This window comes from Protopterus annectens, chromosome 6.part0, assembly GCF_019279795.1.
Source record: "Protopterus annectens isolate FY-2018-M chromosome 6.part0, PAN1.0, whole genome shotgun sequence".
NCBI lineage: Eukaryota > Metazoa > Chordata > Ceratodontiformes > Protopteridae > Protopterus > Protopterus annectens.
In genome coordinates this window covers 816,475,528-816,491,233 of record NC_056737.1, presented here as the reverse complement: position 1 = coordinate 816,491,233, position 15,706 = coordinate 816,475,528, and the positions used below count along the sequence as shown (strand labels likewise).

General features: G+C 40.9%; 1 protein-coding gene across 1 annotated transcript in view; it reads left to right on the top strand.

Moving 5' to 3' along the window:
• HIF1A (hypoxia inducible factor 1 subunit alpha) overlaps positions 1–15,706 on the top strand; it is a 1,533,321-nt gene that overhangs the window by 1,310,283 nt on the left and 207,332 nt on the right. The window contains exon 13 of the mRNA XM_044074492.1: positions 834–942. Within this exon, the coding sequence (XP_043930427.1) occupies positions 834–942 (109 nt within the window). The remainder of the gene's footprint in view (positions 1–833; positions 943–15,706) is intronic.

Below are 15,706 nucleotides of genomic sequence, written 5' to 3'. Positions count from 1 at the left end.
AGGCAAGCCCATTCACGCATGCCTCCACACAGAAGATGCTCTAGCTGAGAATCGAACGCGACGTCTTGCTGTGAGGTGACAACGCTACTGCAGCACCATTACCGCGGGTTAGAGAGATTCCTTTGATGATCTTCCAAATTGCCTTTAGCTATGCATGTCATATGGATATGTCTGTGGCTTGCAACAAACTAGTGTCCTACGAAAGATTAGTTTGTCTGCTTTACAATCACTGAGTGCTAGGATGAGCTGTGGTTCCACCCTGACTTGAACTGGATAAAGCTGGTAGTTAGTGAATCAATAACCATAAAATTGCATGATTCAGCTTAATAAACAAGGACAGGAAGTGTGCGATTCTTTTACACCTGTTTGATGACTTTGCTGATGGACTATAACTAGACAGTTTCCATGCACATTTCAAAACACAGCTCCAGTTCATTAATTTTACTAGATGACACATTGTAGCCAGCAAGCTATATATTTATGTTTTACAGACCTATATTGTGTCGTCAGCAGAGTCTGTCATACAGTCTTCATAGATTAATAACTGTGTATACCTAAGTGAAAACAATGCATTTAGGTGATTTTGGAATGGGGAGAGAGATTTTTAATATTTCCAGAAAATGCAAAGTACTCCCATTGAAATGAAATGCTGTCTATTTCAGTAGTTTTTGAATTTTTATGTAGCAAAGAACAACTTGGAATTACTAGCAAACTACAAAAAAGCACAGTTCAAAATTTAGAGCATTTATAAAAGATCTTCAAGCGAGGGAAATATAGTTTGAGCACACGCTGAAATATTTGATGACTTTGTTCTTTAAAACTCTTTTATTTAGAGCTGCCAGTTCAGATCAAGAATTGAGCCCCAAGATGCTTGCTTTACAAAACGTACAGAGAAAGCGAAAGATGGAAAATGAGGGATCCCTGTTCACTGCTGCTGGAATTGTAAGTTTTTTATAAGGAAATTTTACATTATCTCCATTTACAGAGTTGTAATTGAAGAGAAAAAGTAAGAACATTTGGCCTCCTATAGAGAGAAAGATTATTTTAACAAACAGACTAACCTCGGAGGACAGATTATAGACTTGCTTTACCACCAAGCTGTAGATGTGCAAACGGCTTACGTCTGTTCTTATTATATATTTAAAAATTAAGAGCATCACTTTGTGTGTTTGTTTCCTGAAGAAAATACCAGAAGTCCAGTTTCCCCTCTGTTCTATCTCAACAGGACACCACCAGAAGGAACTCTTCATCAAACTGTTTGAATGACAACTTGAGACCGAGTGACATGTCTGCCCTGTCCTTGACTGTGCAGCAGAGATTGGGGTTTATTTACAGCCCAAGATTTGCACGGACAGCCTGGGGCTGTTGAGCATGTGCTGGTCTACAGTTGTACTTTAGAAAGAGAGAAGTCATTGTGTTACTCTACCATCTCCTGTTGGTGACCATAAGGATGGTCTTCCAATTTTATGTACCTTTGTAATGCACTAAAGTGGGGTGAGCATGCTTCAGTTCTCCCCTCTCCATGCAAAATTTCTGCAGTATTCACTTTTGGTATATCCAGATTTGTGACAGCTGCAGCTGATGGGCTAGCGATTTTGGTCATTCTCCAAGCCACTAGAGGTTCAAAGTATTGAGAATAGTAGCCAAACATTTCTTCACTTTTTTATCTAACAGGAGACCCATCCTTCCTCCATGGGTTTTGAATGTTACGGACAAACTCCACCCCCGTAAGCTTTGAACTCTGCTACCTTGAAGTTCCTTCTTATGGCAGTCATCTTTGCCAGGAAGATTTCTGGGCTGCAGGCCCTGATCTTTAAGGGCTCTTACATAATTTTCCAAAAAGATCAGCTGGCCATTAGAACTAATCCCTTCTTTATGTCCGTAGTTGTCTTAGACTTGGCATCGAAGCAAGCCACATAGTTACCTTTTTTCTATTCAAACCTTCAGAACAAAGGTGAACTTTGTGTAGGCGATGGATGTTCACAGAAAACAGTTGCACCAGCTTTTTGCTTCCTTTATACAAGGTAAATATTTTCAAATGAACAATGTTGAAATGGCTGGTAAACTAGATCACCTTTTGTGATGAATATCATGGAAAAGTTCAGAGGGCCACAACATGGCACACTGCTCTAGGGCATCCACCACTATTGCAGCATTCTTTAAAATGTCAGTTCACAGCGTCTGTGAGTCAGTAGTCAACAAAATGTGTGTGCCAGCTTCTGGTGACTAGACGGCTGAAGGAGAAATCACATAATCCATAGGTAGAGAATTATTCTTCACCTACAGATTCTCTAGGTAAAGATAGTTGCTCTGTTTATTGAACCCCTGAGTTTGTCGGACATCTTTTAAACTTTGAATTTCTTTCTTGGCTTCTTTCCAGAGACTACTCTGCTTAAACTAAGGAGTGAAGCCAGCACTTTCTTTGGATTTTGTTGGCATCCTTAAACCTTTATACAGTTCTCTGTTAGTCATTTTGATCACGCACCAGTCAAGTAAGCATTTGCACTGAAAATCTTCAACCCACACCTTCAACTAGTAATCTCCCCACTGACTTCTCTTTTTCTCCTGTACCTACCTCCAACATAAAAAAAAACTCTTAACTAAACTTAAGCCCACCAAAGTAGCAGCAGACAACCTCCCAAGTGAATACCTACAAATCGCAGTTGATGCTCTGGCCTACCCAGATCCATCTTGATTAACCGATCTCTGTCAGAAAGTTACGTTCCCACACTGTGGAAAGCATCACATATAATTCCCCTCCACAGAACTAACCAGTTACCGCCCCATAGCTATTCTCTCTCCACTCTCCAAAATACTAGAGAGATGCATACATTCTCAGATCTCAGACTACCTCCTTACTAACAACCTCCTTTCCAATACTCAGCATGGTTTCCGACCAAACCATAGCACCACCACTGCCTTACTCTCCTTTACTAACATCATCCTTCAGCATAAACACAATGGCTCTCACTCCTCTGCTACTTTCCTAGACCTATCTAAAGCATTTGAAATGGCCCCACACAAACAACTCATCTTTGTCCTCAATAACCTATCCTTCTTTCAATCAGTCACCAACTGGTTTCAGAGTTACCTGTCTGACCACCAACAATCCGTTGTATGGCAGAATGACACATCTCCCCAACTACCTGTCTCCGTAGGGGTTCCCAAAGGATCCATCCTTGGACCCCTACTCTTCTCTGTTTTCACCAATAATCTAGCCTCTGCCGCCAAACATGGCACACACATACAATACTCAGATGACTCCACCATCATCTGCTCAGCCCAGTCCCGACCCAAACTGCAAAAAGTCACACAGGAAGCCTTTTCCTCTGTTGAAACTTGGTTATCCGATGCCCAATTAATACTCAACCCAAACAAAACTAAACTACTCATCTTCCAACCCACCAAACATACTCAAAACAACTCTCACTTTAAAATACAGCAAAAGACAACACCGCTGTATACCAAACTGAACACACCAAATTGCTAGTAGTGGAAATAGACAAACTAAACTTTGACATTCACATATCCATGACCATAAAAAAGTCCACAGAAAACTAGGAGCGTTATACAGAAATAAGCAACTTCTCACCAAAGCAGCAAAGATTTCAATAGCAAATTCCCACCTTATCTCCACCCTACTTTATGCCTCTCCAATATTTATCAACATAAGGCAATGCGATCTAAACAAGCTAGAGACCTGCTACAACAAAATCGCCAAATTTGCCACAGGGGCATCCTACTGTAGTCACCACTGTCTCTCACTTGCTGAACTGGGCTGGCTTGAACTCCTTCACCTCCTTCAATGGTATCAACTATCACTCGCCCACAAGCTAGCAAACCATCCACTAAATGTCCCATCCCTCCAGAATCTATTCCAATCCTATCGCACCACCAGGCCACTAAGATCCAGCAACAAAAATCACTTGCAGATCACTAAAGCCAATAACTCTGCTGGTGAAGCACAATTCTCTTATGCCATAGCCAAATTATGGAACTCCCTCCCACCCACAATTACCTCCGTACCATCATGCACCCACTTCAAAACTTTACTAAAAGCGCACCTACAAACATGCTGGCTATGCCCTTGCAACTCCCACTCTAATATCACCCACCCCATCCAACCACTACCTTTCTTTCCACCCCACTAACTACCTTGATTATAGTAAGCTCAGATGCTCATAAGCCTAGTACTTTTTATACAGCAGGAACTTCTTATTGTAACATTTGCTAATGTCTTATGTACTTTGCAGATAAAGATTCTAGTTGTCTACTGATGTACTATGTTCTTCATCTGTAAGTATGTTTGTAATTAATTGCCATGTTAAATTGTTAATCGCTATGTAATCCAAAGTAACTACTGTCTGTTTATTTTAACTGTGGAGCTTTTCTCCTCGGGCATCCGCTGAAAATGGACCTACGTCCAGTCTGACACTCCTGGTTAACAAATGTAAATAAATAAATACATTTCATGTCCATTGTAGTCACCACTTGTTGAAGTACTTTGACAAGCAAAATCTTTACAAGTAAAGTAGTCAATCTCAGAGTTAAAGTTAAAATTATCTACTGAAATTAACAAACATTTTGTTGGATGAGAGAAAGATGTAGCTCATGAAACTGCAACAGCAAAAAACTGAACCAGCATGGAGGCTGAGAGGAAATCATCTCAGAGTTAAAGTTAAAATTATCTACTGAAATCAACAAATATTTTGTTGGATGAGAGAAAGATGTAGCTCATGAAACTGCAAAAGCAAAAAACTGAACCAGCATGGAGGCTGAGAGGAAATCTGGCACAAGCCCTTTGTTGTTTTTTTCAGGGAGGATAAGTCACTGGTTTTAGCATTTCTAGCTTGCAGGAGAATCTGGGTAAATTGAGATAAACACATTAGTTTGCTGCTGTTGTGATTACACTTGCACTTCTTAATTTTTTTTTTTTAAATGAAACCTCTCAACTCCGACCTGCTTGTAAGTCGCTCGAGACAGCTGATAATAGATTTTTTCTAATTACTTATTTTATTTATTTATTTTTAGTTGGAAACATTAAGCTAGATTTTACAAACCTTATACAAAGTTAATCACAAAAGCTACTAATTTTACTGCTTTTTCTGCAGCTGGAATTTTTCTGGAATCATTTTTATTTGCCAAAGGAATTTTTAGCAAATGCTAAATCTGATAAAAATAGGACTCCCTGCAACCCCCACGTAGGGAATATCCCCTCATACTTTCACAAACCAGCTCTTGATTGTGCGATGAGTGTTGAAGGGCAAACTGCACTGGCATAGAAGGTGGCCTTTAGCAAACTTACTTCAGTGCATTTTCTTTCCTACTTTACTCTTTCTTTAAATAGTGAAGTTATAAGAGCATCAGGAACTGGTAATTTGTAAATGAAAAAAGGATAATAGAGTAGTGTCTCGGACCTTGAAACTAACAAAAATCAAAAGGAGTTATGAAGTAAAATTTTAAGAGTTGCTACTGCCACTCTGACAACGATGACAGCATATTGAAGGAAAAAGGGCAAAAGCATCAATCATATTGTGGGAAGCAGAAGAAGCTTTTGCTGCCTGTACTAATCCAGAAGGGATGTTAATGGGCTGCACGTTTTTAAGGATCTTTACTTCATAAGCAGAACAAAGAAGTTTTTTGTTTCTTTTAATCAGGCTGTGTCTGCATGTAAGGGAACAGCTTTGTTGTGGTTAGCTCATTGTACTACCCTCAGCTGCACAGACGTGGTAAGGATTCACTAGCCAACATTACGCCTCTTACCACTCAGGAAGTGACTGCCTTGGTGCAATAACTGTGGTGCCACCATTGCTCTATATCTGTATTTTCTCAGAATACTACATTGTGGACATTGCTTCAGCTTTAAAGCAAGTCCTTGACAGTGCCATCCTTCAGAGCCTGTAATCATAAATGTTTTAGAAGCCTCATGTTCAGTCAGGTTTTCCTTCTTTATAGTCTTGTTTGCTGTGTATTAGCTCATCTGAATAAGTACTTAAAGCTTCTTCTATTTTTTAGTCTTTTGTCATTTGACTTTATATAGTTATCCTGTATCCTACTTCTAAACACTGAGTACATACAGTTAATTTTTCCTTAGTGAAAAACACATCTTGTAATAAAGCTGCAGTTTGAACTGTGTTTTTATGAACACCTGTAAGTTTTTTCCAATTTGCTGGTCAACTTTCCCGTACTTTCCCCAATATACATTTTTTTATGGTATGCAGGCAGTATAGTTACTAGCCAATAACCAAATTTTACTAAAGTTGGTATATTTTACTGACTAATAGTTAATCCGTTTTCACACTGAACAACCTCTAATCATCATGTTACAGAGTCAGCAAGAAAAAAAAAAATCTATGTCAAGGAAGGCTCTTGCAGCTATTCGGCAAGAAGCAGTTCAAGTTTCAGCTTTGCTACAGGAGATGGCTTCCACTAATTTACAGAAAAAATAAAACCAAGTGCATTCAGCGATATTCAAAACAAGTTAGAAATATGTAAAGTTGGATAAAAGTCTAGAAAAATAGAAGCAGCACTAACTAGCTATACAGATGAAATTATAAACTGCAAAAATGAGAGGGTGAAATAAAGAAAAGGCTGGTAGAGCATGAGGCTCCTCAAGAAGAGCAGTTTAAAAAAAAAAAAAAAAATAGAGCATGTATAAAAAAACATGAGATTTTCTGCTATACCACACAAAATAACAGAAGCATACTGCATTAGTTTTCTGAAAGTAATAAGCAACAGAACTGGTGTTCCACAGCAGGATGTATTAATTCCGAGGATATATCATATGTATACCTTAATCTCACCACTGCGGTGGTGGTGCTGCGGTAGCACTGTCATCTCACATTTAGACGTTGCCCGTTCGATTCTCAGAGCGTCTTCTGTGTGGCAACATGCGTGAATGGGCATTCCTTCGTTGAAGGTTGTGCGTTAGGCCCGGCAAGCCAGCACGTAAAAATCTACTGCCAATCATTAGCGGACCGGAGTTGCCGCTGTGGCGACCCCTAACCGGGAAAAGCCGAAAGACACAACATACCTTAAATCTCACCATGCAAAAGTAGCCAAGACCTATATTAGTAAAGACAGTCACTACCAGCAGCTGTCAAAATTTGACAGACTGGGAAAGTATTAGAAATTGGGGACAGCAGAGTGTTCTTGGAAAATAATTATTCACTATAACACCAGGCAGAAGAGGAGCAAGTTTATTCCAGCAGTCAGGAAACTGGTGTGAGATTCACGCTGCTGCTGTATCTTCAGAATATTTTTCCCGGAGGATTGAAGACATTTTCTAATGCAGAACAGGCGAAGGACATAGTAAAATTAAACAGAAAGCAGAAGAGAGAGACTGCTTCCCCACATAGAGGGTTTGCTAATGAAACATTTCCTATTGTTCCAAGGAAAATTCTTGAGAGAGAGCAAAAAGCACAGGAGCTGACTAGAATCAGAGAACCTTGGAGTTGAAGTAGAGACCAGTGTTGAGCAACACAGACGCTCAGGAAAACCAGAATCATTGTGAAATTAGTAAATGAATGGTGCTGAGAGATAAAAATGATTTGGGAAAAAAAGCAACATTGTGAAATTAGTGAATGGGAGGCTGTAAAGCACCAGTCTCATTGGATATAGGAATAACATGTAAAATGGGGCTTTCCTAAAGAGTGGAGTTTAGCTGAGTGGATGAACTGTGGAGTACATATCCCACTTTGTCATTAATGTTTAGAAGGGGACTGGTTTTATTTGTATTAATATTTATATAAGAATTCTTCTTCTTTCGGCTTTTTCCCCAGTTAGGGGTCGCCACAGCGGATCACCTGTCCACTCATGATTGGCAGTGGAGTTTTACGGTGTCGAGTTGCCAGCCCGGCACCCAACCTTCCACAGAAGGCACACACACACACACACACCTAGGGCCAATTTAGAGTGTCCAATCCACCTACATTTATAGAAGAACTCATGATGTAAATTGCATGTTATACTGTAAAGCAGTCTGTATTAAATGTGAGGTGGGGGGACGTCTTATCAGTTGCAGTTGTATAAGATATTGAAACAAGGAAGTATTTATCTGATGTTATCCATTTCATTATTCCTCACAGAAGGATCTTGGATCCGAGCTGGCAACTTTTTAGCATAGATAGAGTGAAGCACCTCTCTCTCCCATATTCCCCTGCTACCCTCTAACCCTCTGATGCCACTTTTTTTTTTGCCACTTTTTGCTACAGATGTGATCCTTGGCTCTTGCTTTCAGATTAAGTGACTTATTTCAAAAACAGTTTTTTTTATTGCTACAGCTTAAGTTACCGGGTTTAGCTCTTCTAGTTTATCTTTAGCTGTCGTGTTAGTAGCTTACCCCCCCCCCCTTACATTTTCCTAGTTTGGGTCGTTTCCCCTTGTTAGTTGGGCTTTTGGCACCCATTTTGTGTTGGTTGCTAGGTATTAGTGCTTGTATTGTATTTGTTGTGTACTTTTTCAAAATTATTGTGTCTGAAAAACTCTCTGGGTTTAAAAAGGGATTCTCATGCGGTCGGAAGATCCCCAATTTAGACTCACACAAGGAGTGTTTGTATTATTGTGTAGGGCACGGATTCCCAAAGTGTGCACTGCGGGAACTAATAAGCTTAGCCACAAAATAAACCGCAAACTAATAAGCTTAAGCTTATTAGTACGCAGTTTATTTTGCGACCGCTTATACTACACGAAAACAGCATCCCTGCTGGGAGATGGGAAGATGGATTCAGATTGTTTGAGATGATTTTTGTACAACCCTGCATTGTATAATTATTATTAAAACTACGTTATAAGCTGGCATGCACTTATAGTATTATGCAGACAAGAGATGTATGCAGTTGTAGCATCCACATTTTAAGTACCTAAGTAGCATGACAGTTATTCATTTCAGATGATAACATTAAGTATAAATCTCAGGTTGGAAAATGTTGGACCTTAGTACAATGATAGCATGGCTATCCAACTGCAGCACTGGAACAAAACAATGTAACCACATTTTAAATAAAACCAAACCAATCTACATATTCTTACACACAACATTCAAAATGCATGAGCCCCTCACCAATAAGTTTCAGGCCAGTTATGCTGAAGAGAGAGTCCCTGACATGTGCAGCCTTGTGTATCCCCTTCAGGGAGCAGACAAAACACAGGTATATGTTTTGCTTTCCTACAACTTAAGCATGCCTGCTGCTGGATAGATTATGATGAATCATAAAACTGAAGGTTTACATACTCTGCACACAGCAGAGCTAAATCATACAGTAATGCGAAATATGACAGCATCAGTCACCTAGAGATTTGGGAAACATGACGACTTAAAAAGACCCTTGTGGTCGTTAGTCTAGTAAACGCCTATGAAGCTGTTTAAAAGAAAGGAATGGGTAGTGGAAATGACTTGAGTTATTAGGGCAGAAGGAATACAATATCTAGTGAGTGGGGACAAAATGCATTTTAAAAAAGCATGGTAGACATAAGAGAATGAGATATGGCAAAAACTAATAGGCATTATTTAGAAGGGTTGAGAAAGGTTAAAGCGTTATAGAATAAGGGAAATATATATAAGAATGAGCAATTACAGAATGCTAAAGAGAAAAATAAGGGGATATTTGGATAATATGTATGACTTTAGAATGTTGCGCAACCATTTTGATCATGCCAGAGCACAAAACCTTTTAGCACAGTGACTTAGGAAACAGAAAATAGAAAGAGTTGTCATCAAATGTAGGTGTCGGGAGTCAGAAAAATAACAGATCCTGTACAGATGTTTTGGATACATTATGAAATCTATATAAAGTAAGGAATATTGAAACCAAAAAAAAAGGCACAAACGGAAATATCTATGGAAGATGTCATTTGGAAAGGTTAGAGGAAGATGAGGCTTACGGTGGTGCAGCGGTTTGCATTCCCACCTTACAGCAAGAGGTTCTCCGGTTCGATCCATGGCTGGGGTGCCTTCTGTGCAGAGTCTGCATGTCCTCCCTGTGGTCTCGTGGGTTTCCTCTGGGTGCTCCGGTTTCCTAGAACTTAAGCAATGCCTGCTGCTGGATAGATTATGATGGATCATAAAACTGAAGATTTACATACTTTCTGCACACAGCAGAGCTAAATCATACAGTAATGCGAATGACAGCATCAGTCACCTAGGCATAATCATTACTACCAAACAGGTGTTTTACTGTCATAGTCATGAAAGTAAAGCAGCAGCAAGACGACAGCTTTACCTAGTTTACACATTTAAGTTAGGTCTTTTTAATCTAGGCATATGTGTAAATGCAGTGTCTGGCACAAAGGTAGACATCATTATCACTGCAACAAGGATCAAAATTTAGTACCACAGAGTTGATAGACCCATAGACACAGACACACACACACAATCAGTATCACCACCATCAGAAATAGTAAATCGAATTTTCCTTAGATCCATAAAATTCAGTTATCCAGGAGTGCCACACTTGCCTATCCTCCCAATGTAGTAACAAAGACATTCTCTACTACATGTCTCATCCAAGGCTGACAAGATCAGGACTTCATGGTATCCCTCTGAAAAGACAGCTATCAAATCATCCTATACTGCCAGCATTGTGTGATAACATTTATTTATTAGTTTATTAAATGGTTGGGTACGATTATGTGTACTTTTACGTTCATCCTGGGATAAAGACATGCAAACATTCATTAAACTAACAATCTGGATCAGCACTACTAGTTACACAAGTACAGCTGATACCCACTGAGGCAGAACAGCCCAGATGAATGTTACCCACAGAAAATGTCACAGTAGCTTATGTGGGGTGTGCTTTTAGCCCTGGTCATATTTCATGGTACGAGACCTGAAATTATACAGCTTTTCAAATTAGCAAAAACACAAACAGCTGTAGTAATACAGTCCACAAGGTAGCAATTGCTTCACAACTACCATTCTATGTAATATATTAAATTGCAAAGATAATTTAAACTGCATATAACACAAAACATTCCAATTAAAGTTTTGTTGTGAGAGAGAGGATGCCATCATATCACCATATTTTGCAAAGAAAGATTATAGGGGTATACGTACGAGCCCACCATGTTCACAAAGTTAAAAAATTAAATGCAACAAGTTTAATGTCACAATTAATACAGAGTTAAAATACAATTTCGTAGTAGTAGTATGGGTGCAAATGGTAGTGGTGGTAGGGTGTGATAAAATGAAGCAGCACAGTTACAAACCTTTTCCAGGGAGCCTCTAATTCAGATAGTCAATACAGGAAAATATAAAATCAACTAAAAATAAATTGTGCAGCACATTTCTTTATGCCTTCATGTGCACTGATCGCAAATAGTTAATGCAAAAGCACTCTCCCGAAAACCCAAAACCAGACAAATACAGTGACTTGAGAGACTGTAGAAGGGAGGAGGCAGGGATGGAACCAGACAGCTATGGCAACTAGATAAAGTGGATGCACCACACCATGAAAATAACGACTAGGCAAAATGCCATCAGTAGGAGGAAATGCGCCCCAAACATACAACTTCTGTAGCAAAGTATCTGATCCTTTCTTTTCAAAGATGCTGCTATGCACCAGACATCGTGTAAACTAACTTATGGACACAGCCAGAACGTCACCTGTTAATGCATTCAATGCAAATGCATGACTGGAGTACGTCAGTCCCCTTGGCTGCAGAATCTGTCTGTCAAGGGGGCACTTTTTAATTAGCATATTAATAAGACCACGTGGAAGCTTAGTGTGCTGTCTTTGATTCAGAAAGTATAAAATTTAGCAGTGCTGGAATTTTGTTTGTAGGTGTAATTGGGGGCTGTAGTAGCATAATCTCAATATGACAGAAATAGATAAGGAACTGTTAAATGTATTGTGTAGTGTGGTTTGAAACGTGCCTCAAATGTACTTACTGTAGGTAAGATTATGTGGCAAAAGTAGTCTGCACATATATTAGGAAATGTTATTGTGTTAAGATTATGGGGACCACAAAGAAACGTTTGTCAATGTGGTATAGTGTCTGTTTTAACTTTTTTTTCTGGGTATCAACGGGTACCGTGATGCAAGAAAAAATATTTGGTTACCAGACCCACGCTGCTTAAATGTCCTGTGACTTTTCCCCCATCTGTGTCTCTGGCTGGGGTGGGTTAAAGAGAAGATTTTTTTTTTGTTGTAGGTTTTCTTGTGCCAGTGTCTTAAGTCTAATAGTGACATTGTCCTGTCAAACTGTTGCCTTAACACTGTTAGTATTTATTCAAGATATGGGGACAGACGTCCAAAAACGGGCTCTTTTTCGTCAAGAAACATGAGTTTGTAATGGCATTGCTCAGTCATTTGTTAAGTGGGTTGGCAGGGTGGACTAATGGTTAAGATGTTTGCCTTGCAAGCACAAGGTGCAGGGTTTAAATCTCACAAGGGATAATTGGCTAGGCTTAAAATGGCTCACAAGGGCAGTTAGCTTAGTACTAATCTAAAAGCTATGAACCTAAAAAAACCTATAAAAACCTTAAAAAAAAAGTTGCACCATTTCATGTGGGGGGAAGGGAATTGCAGTCAGTGGAAAACCTGCCAAAGTACTTTCCGGTACTAGACAAGCTCACTACTGCTTCTCTACCCCCTACCCCCTTACAAAAAAATCAAAGCTACTGTGCATACACTCAACGTTTCACAGTGTGGTTTAATCATGTGAAATTGAATTATTTATTTTGCTTTACATATTGCTAAAGTTTATGTTCAAGAGTTGGATTCACCGCAGCAGGTAAGGCTTTGTTCACTTATAGCCCAGTCCTTAAACAAGTGTTCTATTTCCTATTTAGCTATTTTGCAAAGTATACCTGTTAGAATTTGACCGGGGGGGGGGGGGTCTTGGGAAAACCTGGATTCAACAAGGAAGCCAAGATTTGAAAACGTTTGGGAAACACTGGTTTAGGGGCTTCCTCGCCTGGAGGCTGAATGAGACATTTGTGCCGCATTCAACCCCAGGGCTTTGGTGGAGTGACGCAATAAGCTGCTCCTTAAAGGCATGATGCAGGGATGGGCCTTATGTTTCCCCTCCTAAGGCTGGACCCCAAGAGGAAGACCCTTTCCATGCCCTTGATGGCTTCTAAAAAGCCGCGGCCGTCAGATCCTAGATCGCTGGATCCAGTTCCAGCCCAGGCTATCTAGGATACGAGGTCTTCGGATCCAAGTCCTTTGGATTCTTCTTCCTCATCAATGGCCTCCTCAGATCAGAAGTCACTCGGATCCAGTCAAGGTCAGGCTAACCTCGGATCCGATTGCTCCTTGCACTCAGCTGTCAGATCCAACAGGCTTGTCAGATCCACCCATAGTGATTGAGGATACAGCTTTGCCTATTTCCCCGAGGCATTTATTCCAGTTGGCTCCTAGACCTCTGAGCCAAACTCTGGATCTCCAGCACAGATCTTCACCGTCTCCAGCCAAGTCTACCCACTGCTCTACTTCCTCCAGATTGTCCAGGAGTTTGTTGCCTTCCAACATGGACAGGATGATGAGGAGCTTCCTCAAAGCCTAAAGGGAGTTGGGGCTTCTGGTGTCCCCAACCCACCAGACTAGGGGAGCTTCTCCAATCCATAGTCTCCATTCTCCTCTTCCAACTCTAGGGGCTTCAGAATCTCAGGACCTAGACACTTGTGGTCAGATCCAGAAGATAACGAGTATTCCCCTTTTCTCGACCACGTCAGTGTCCCTGGCCTGTTCTGTTCCTCCTTACTTGAATGAGAGTGGGCCCCATGCTGGAGTGGTCAGTTTCAGTCTGCTTGGACTGATCTCTTCAGCTGGGGGCCTTGGCCCTCAATAGCTCCAGACTGGTATCATCCAGGAGTCACGGTCCTGTATCGAGACTCGTTCTTCCCCTCCGGGGGACTTTGCCTTCTGAGATTGGGAATGAGACCGCTTCCAGCCCCTCGGCCTTCCAGGTGGTAGAGAGTACCTTCTCCAGGACTAGAGCTACATCTCCCGCCCCTCTGGATCCATCCCTGCCTCTCTCTACATTGGGTGGTGAGGCCTCCCATCCGGTCCAGGGTCAGCCCTCCCATGTGAGCCTTCAGCAGGTTTCCTCCCCTCACAGAGTCCCTGCATCTTCTGAGTCCTCCCCCCTGAGAACACTGCTGCCTATGCAGAACTTTTCACAGAAACCGTATACAACCATGTTAATAGCTATGTAGAGGCAGCTGTACCCATCAGGAAGAAGTACAGAACTAAATCAAAACACAAGCCACCCTGGTGGAATCACAAAATCAATAGGCTGTATAACAGAAGGAAGAAAATCATGGCAAAAATTAGGAGGTGCACCACCCAGCAAGATAAAAGCAGTCTCAAACTAAACAAACAACTCAGAGGACAAATAGTCTACCAAACTCAAATCTGAGGCAAATATGGCCTCCCAGGCCAAGGACAACCAAAAGACATTTTTTAACTACATCCATAACCTCAAAGGTAATACACAATTGCGTGCAGAGCTCCTTGTAAATTGAACCACCTATAATAGAGCCAGAAGATGTATCAAACCTGCTGGCTGACAAATTCAGCTCCAACTTTACCCCTCTCTTCCTCTCAACCTTCCCTCAGGAAACACCATTAAATACAACTCCCTCTATCATTAGGGAACAGGTCCTTAAGAACACTGCATCATTTGGGCTCCCAGGATACCTGCTAAATATCATGAAACATGACCTATCAGGCTGTCTGGAATTGCTTTTTAACTGTAGCCTCCAAACAGGCCTTGTGCCTCATGAATGGAGAACAGCAACAGTCATCCCTCTGCACCAAGGTGGGCAATTTACAGACCCTGGAAAATACAGGCCCACAAGTCTCACTAGTCTCAGCCATGGAAAGAATTGATCAGTAATGACATACCCAACCCAGTTTGGTTTTGCCAAGAGTAGGTCATGCCTACTTAACCTGGTGGACATCTTTGAGAAGGTCATCAAAACAATGGATAAGGGCAAAATGGTTCACACTGCCTACCTTGACCTGGCCAACGCATTTGACAGAGTACCTCACTCAGGCATTGTTGACAAACTCAAGAGGTTAGGTACAAACCCTGGTCACCCGATGGATAGCCAACTGCCTCACAGACAGGACCCAGGAAATTAGAATTGGAGAGGCCACCTCTACAAAGAGGCCAGTCACAAGCAGAGTCCCTCAGGGATTGGTCCTGGGACCATTCCTTTTTGGCATTCACTTCTGAATTCAAGGCCATTGTCAATGGTCTCTTGCCCAACTACATTTGTAGATGGTTGCAAATTAGAAGCAGTCATTGAATCCCACAAAGAGATAAATTTTCGGGCTGACACAGACAAGCAACTGGTGTCAGAGCCTTGGACTAAAACTAAATGCCAAGAAATGCATAATAGTATACTGTCATATTGACAAGACACCCCTAAGAGTTGACCCAGTAGTTAGGGACTTAGGCTTCAGAACACACACAGTCAGTAATTTAGCCTTTGACCATCACTTGTCTACAGTAGTGAGGAAATCATTCTATGTTGCGCAACTTAAACAAAGGTATGGCATCTAGGTCCAAGGATGTCATTGTTCCACTGTTTTCGGCATTCAGACTTATCACTGAGTAAAGTTCCCCCTTTGGTATGTACCTAACTAGGATATCCAACAATTGGAACATCCACAGAGGTTCCTCGCTAAAAGTGCAGGGCATAAGTAACATGTCTTATGCAGACCAATTCAAGGCCATATCCCTGTAATTCTAT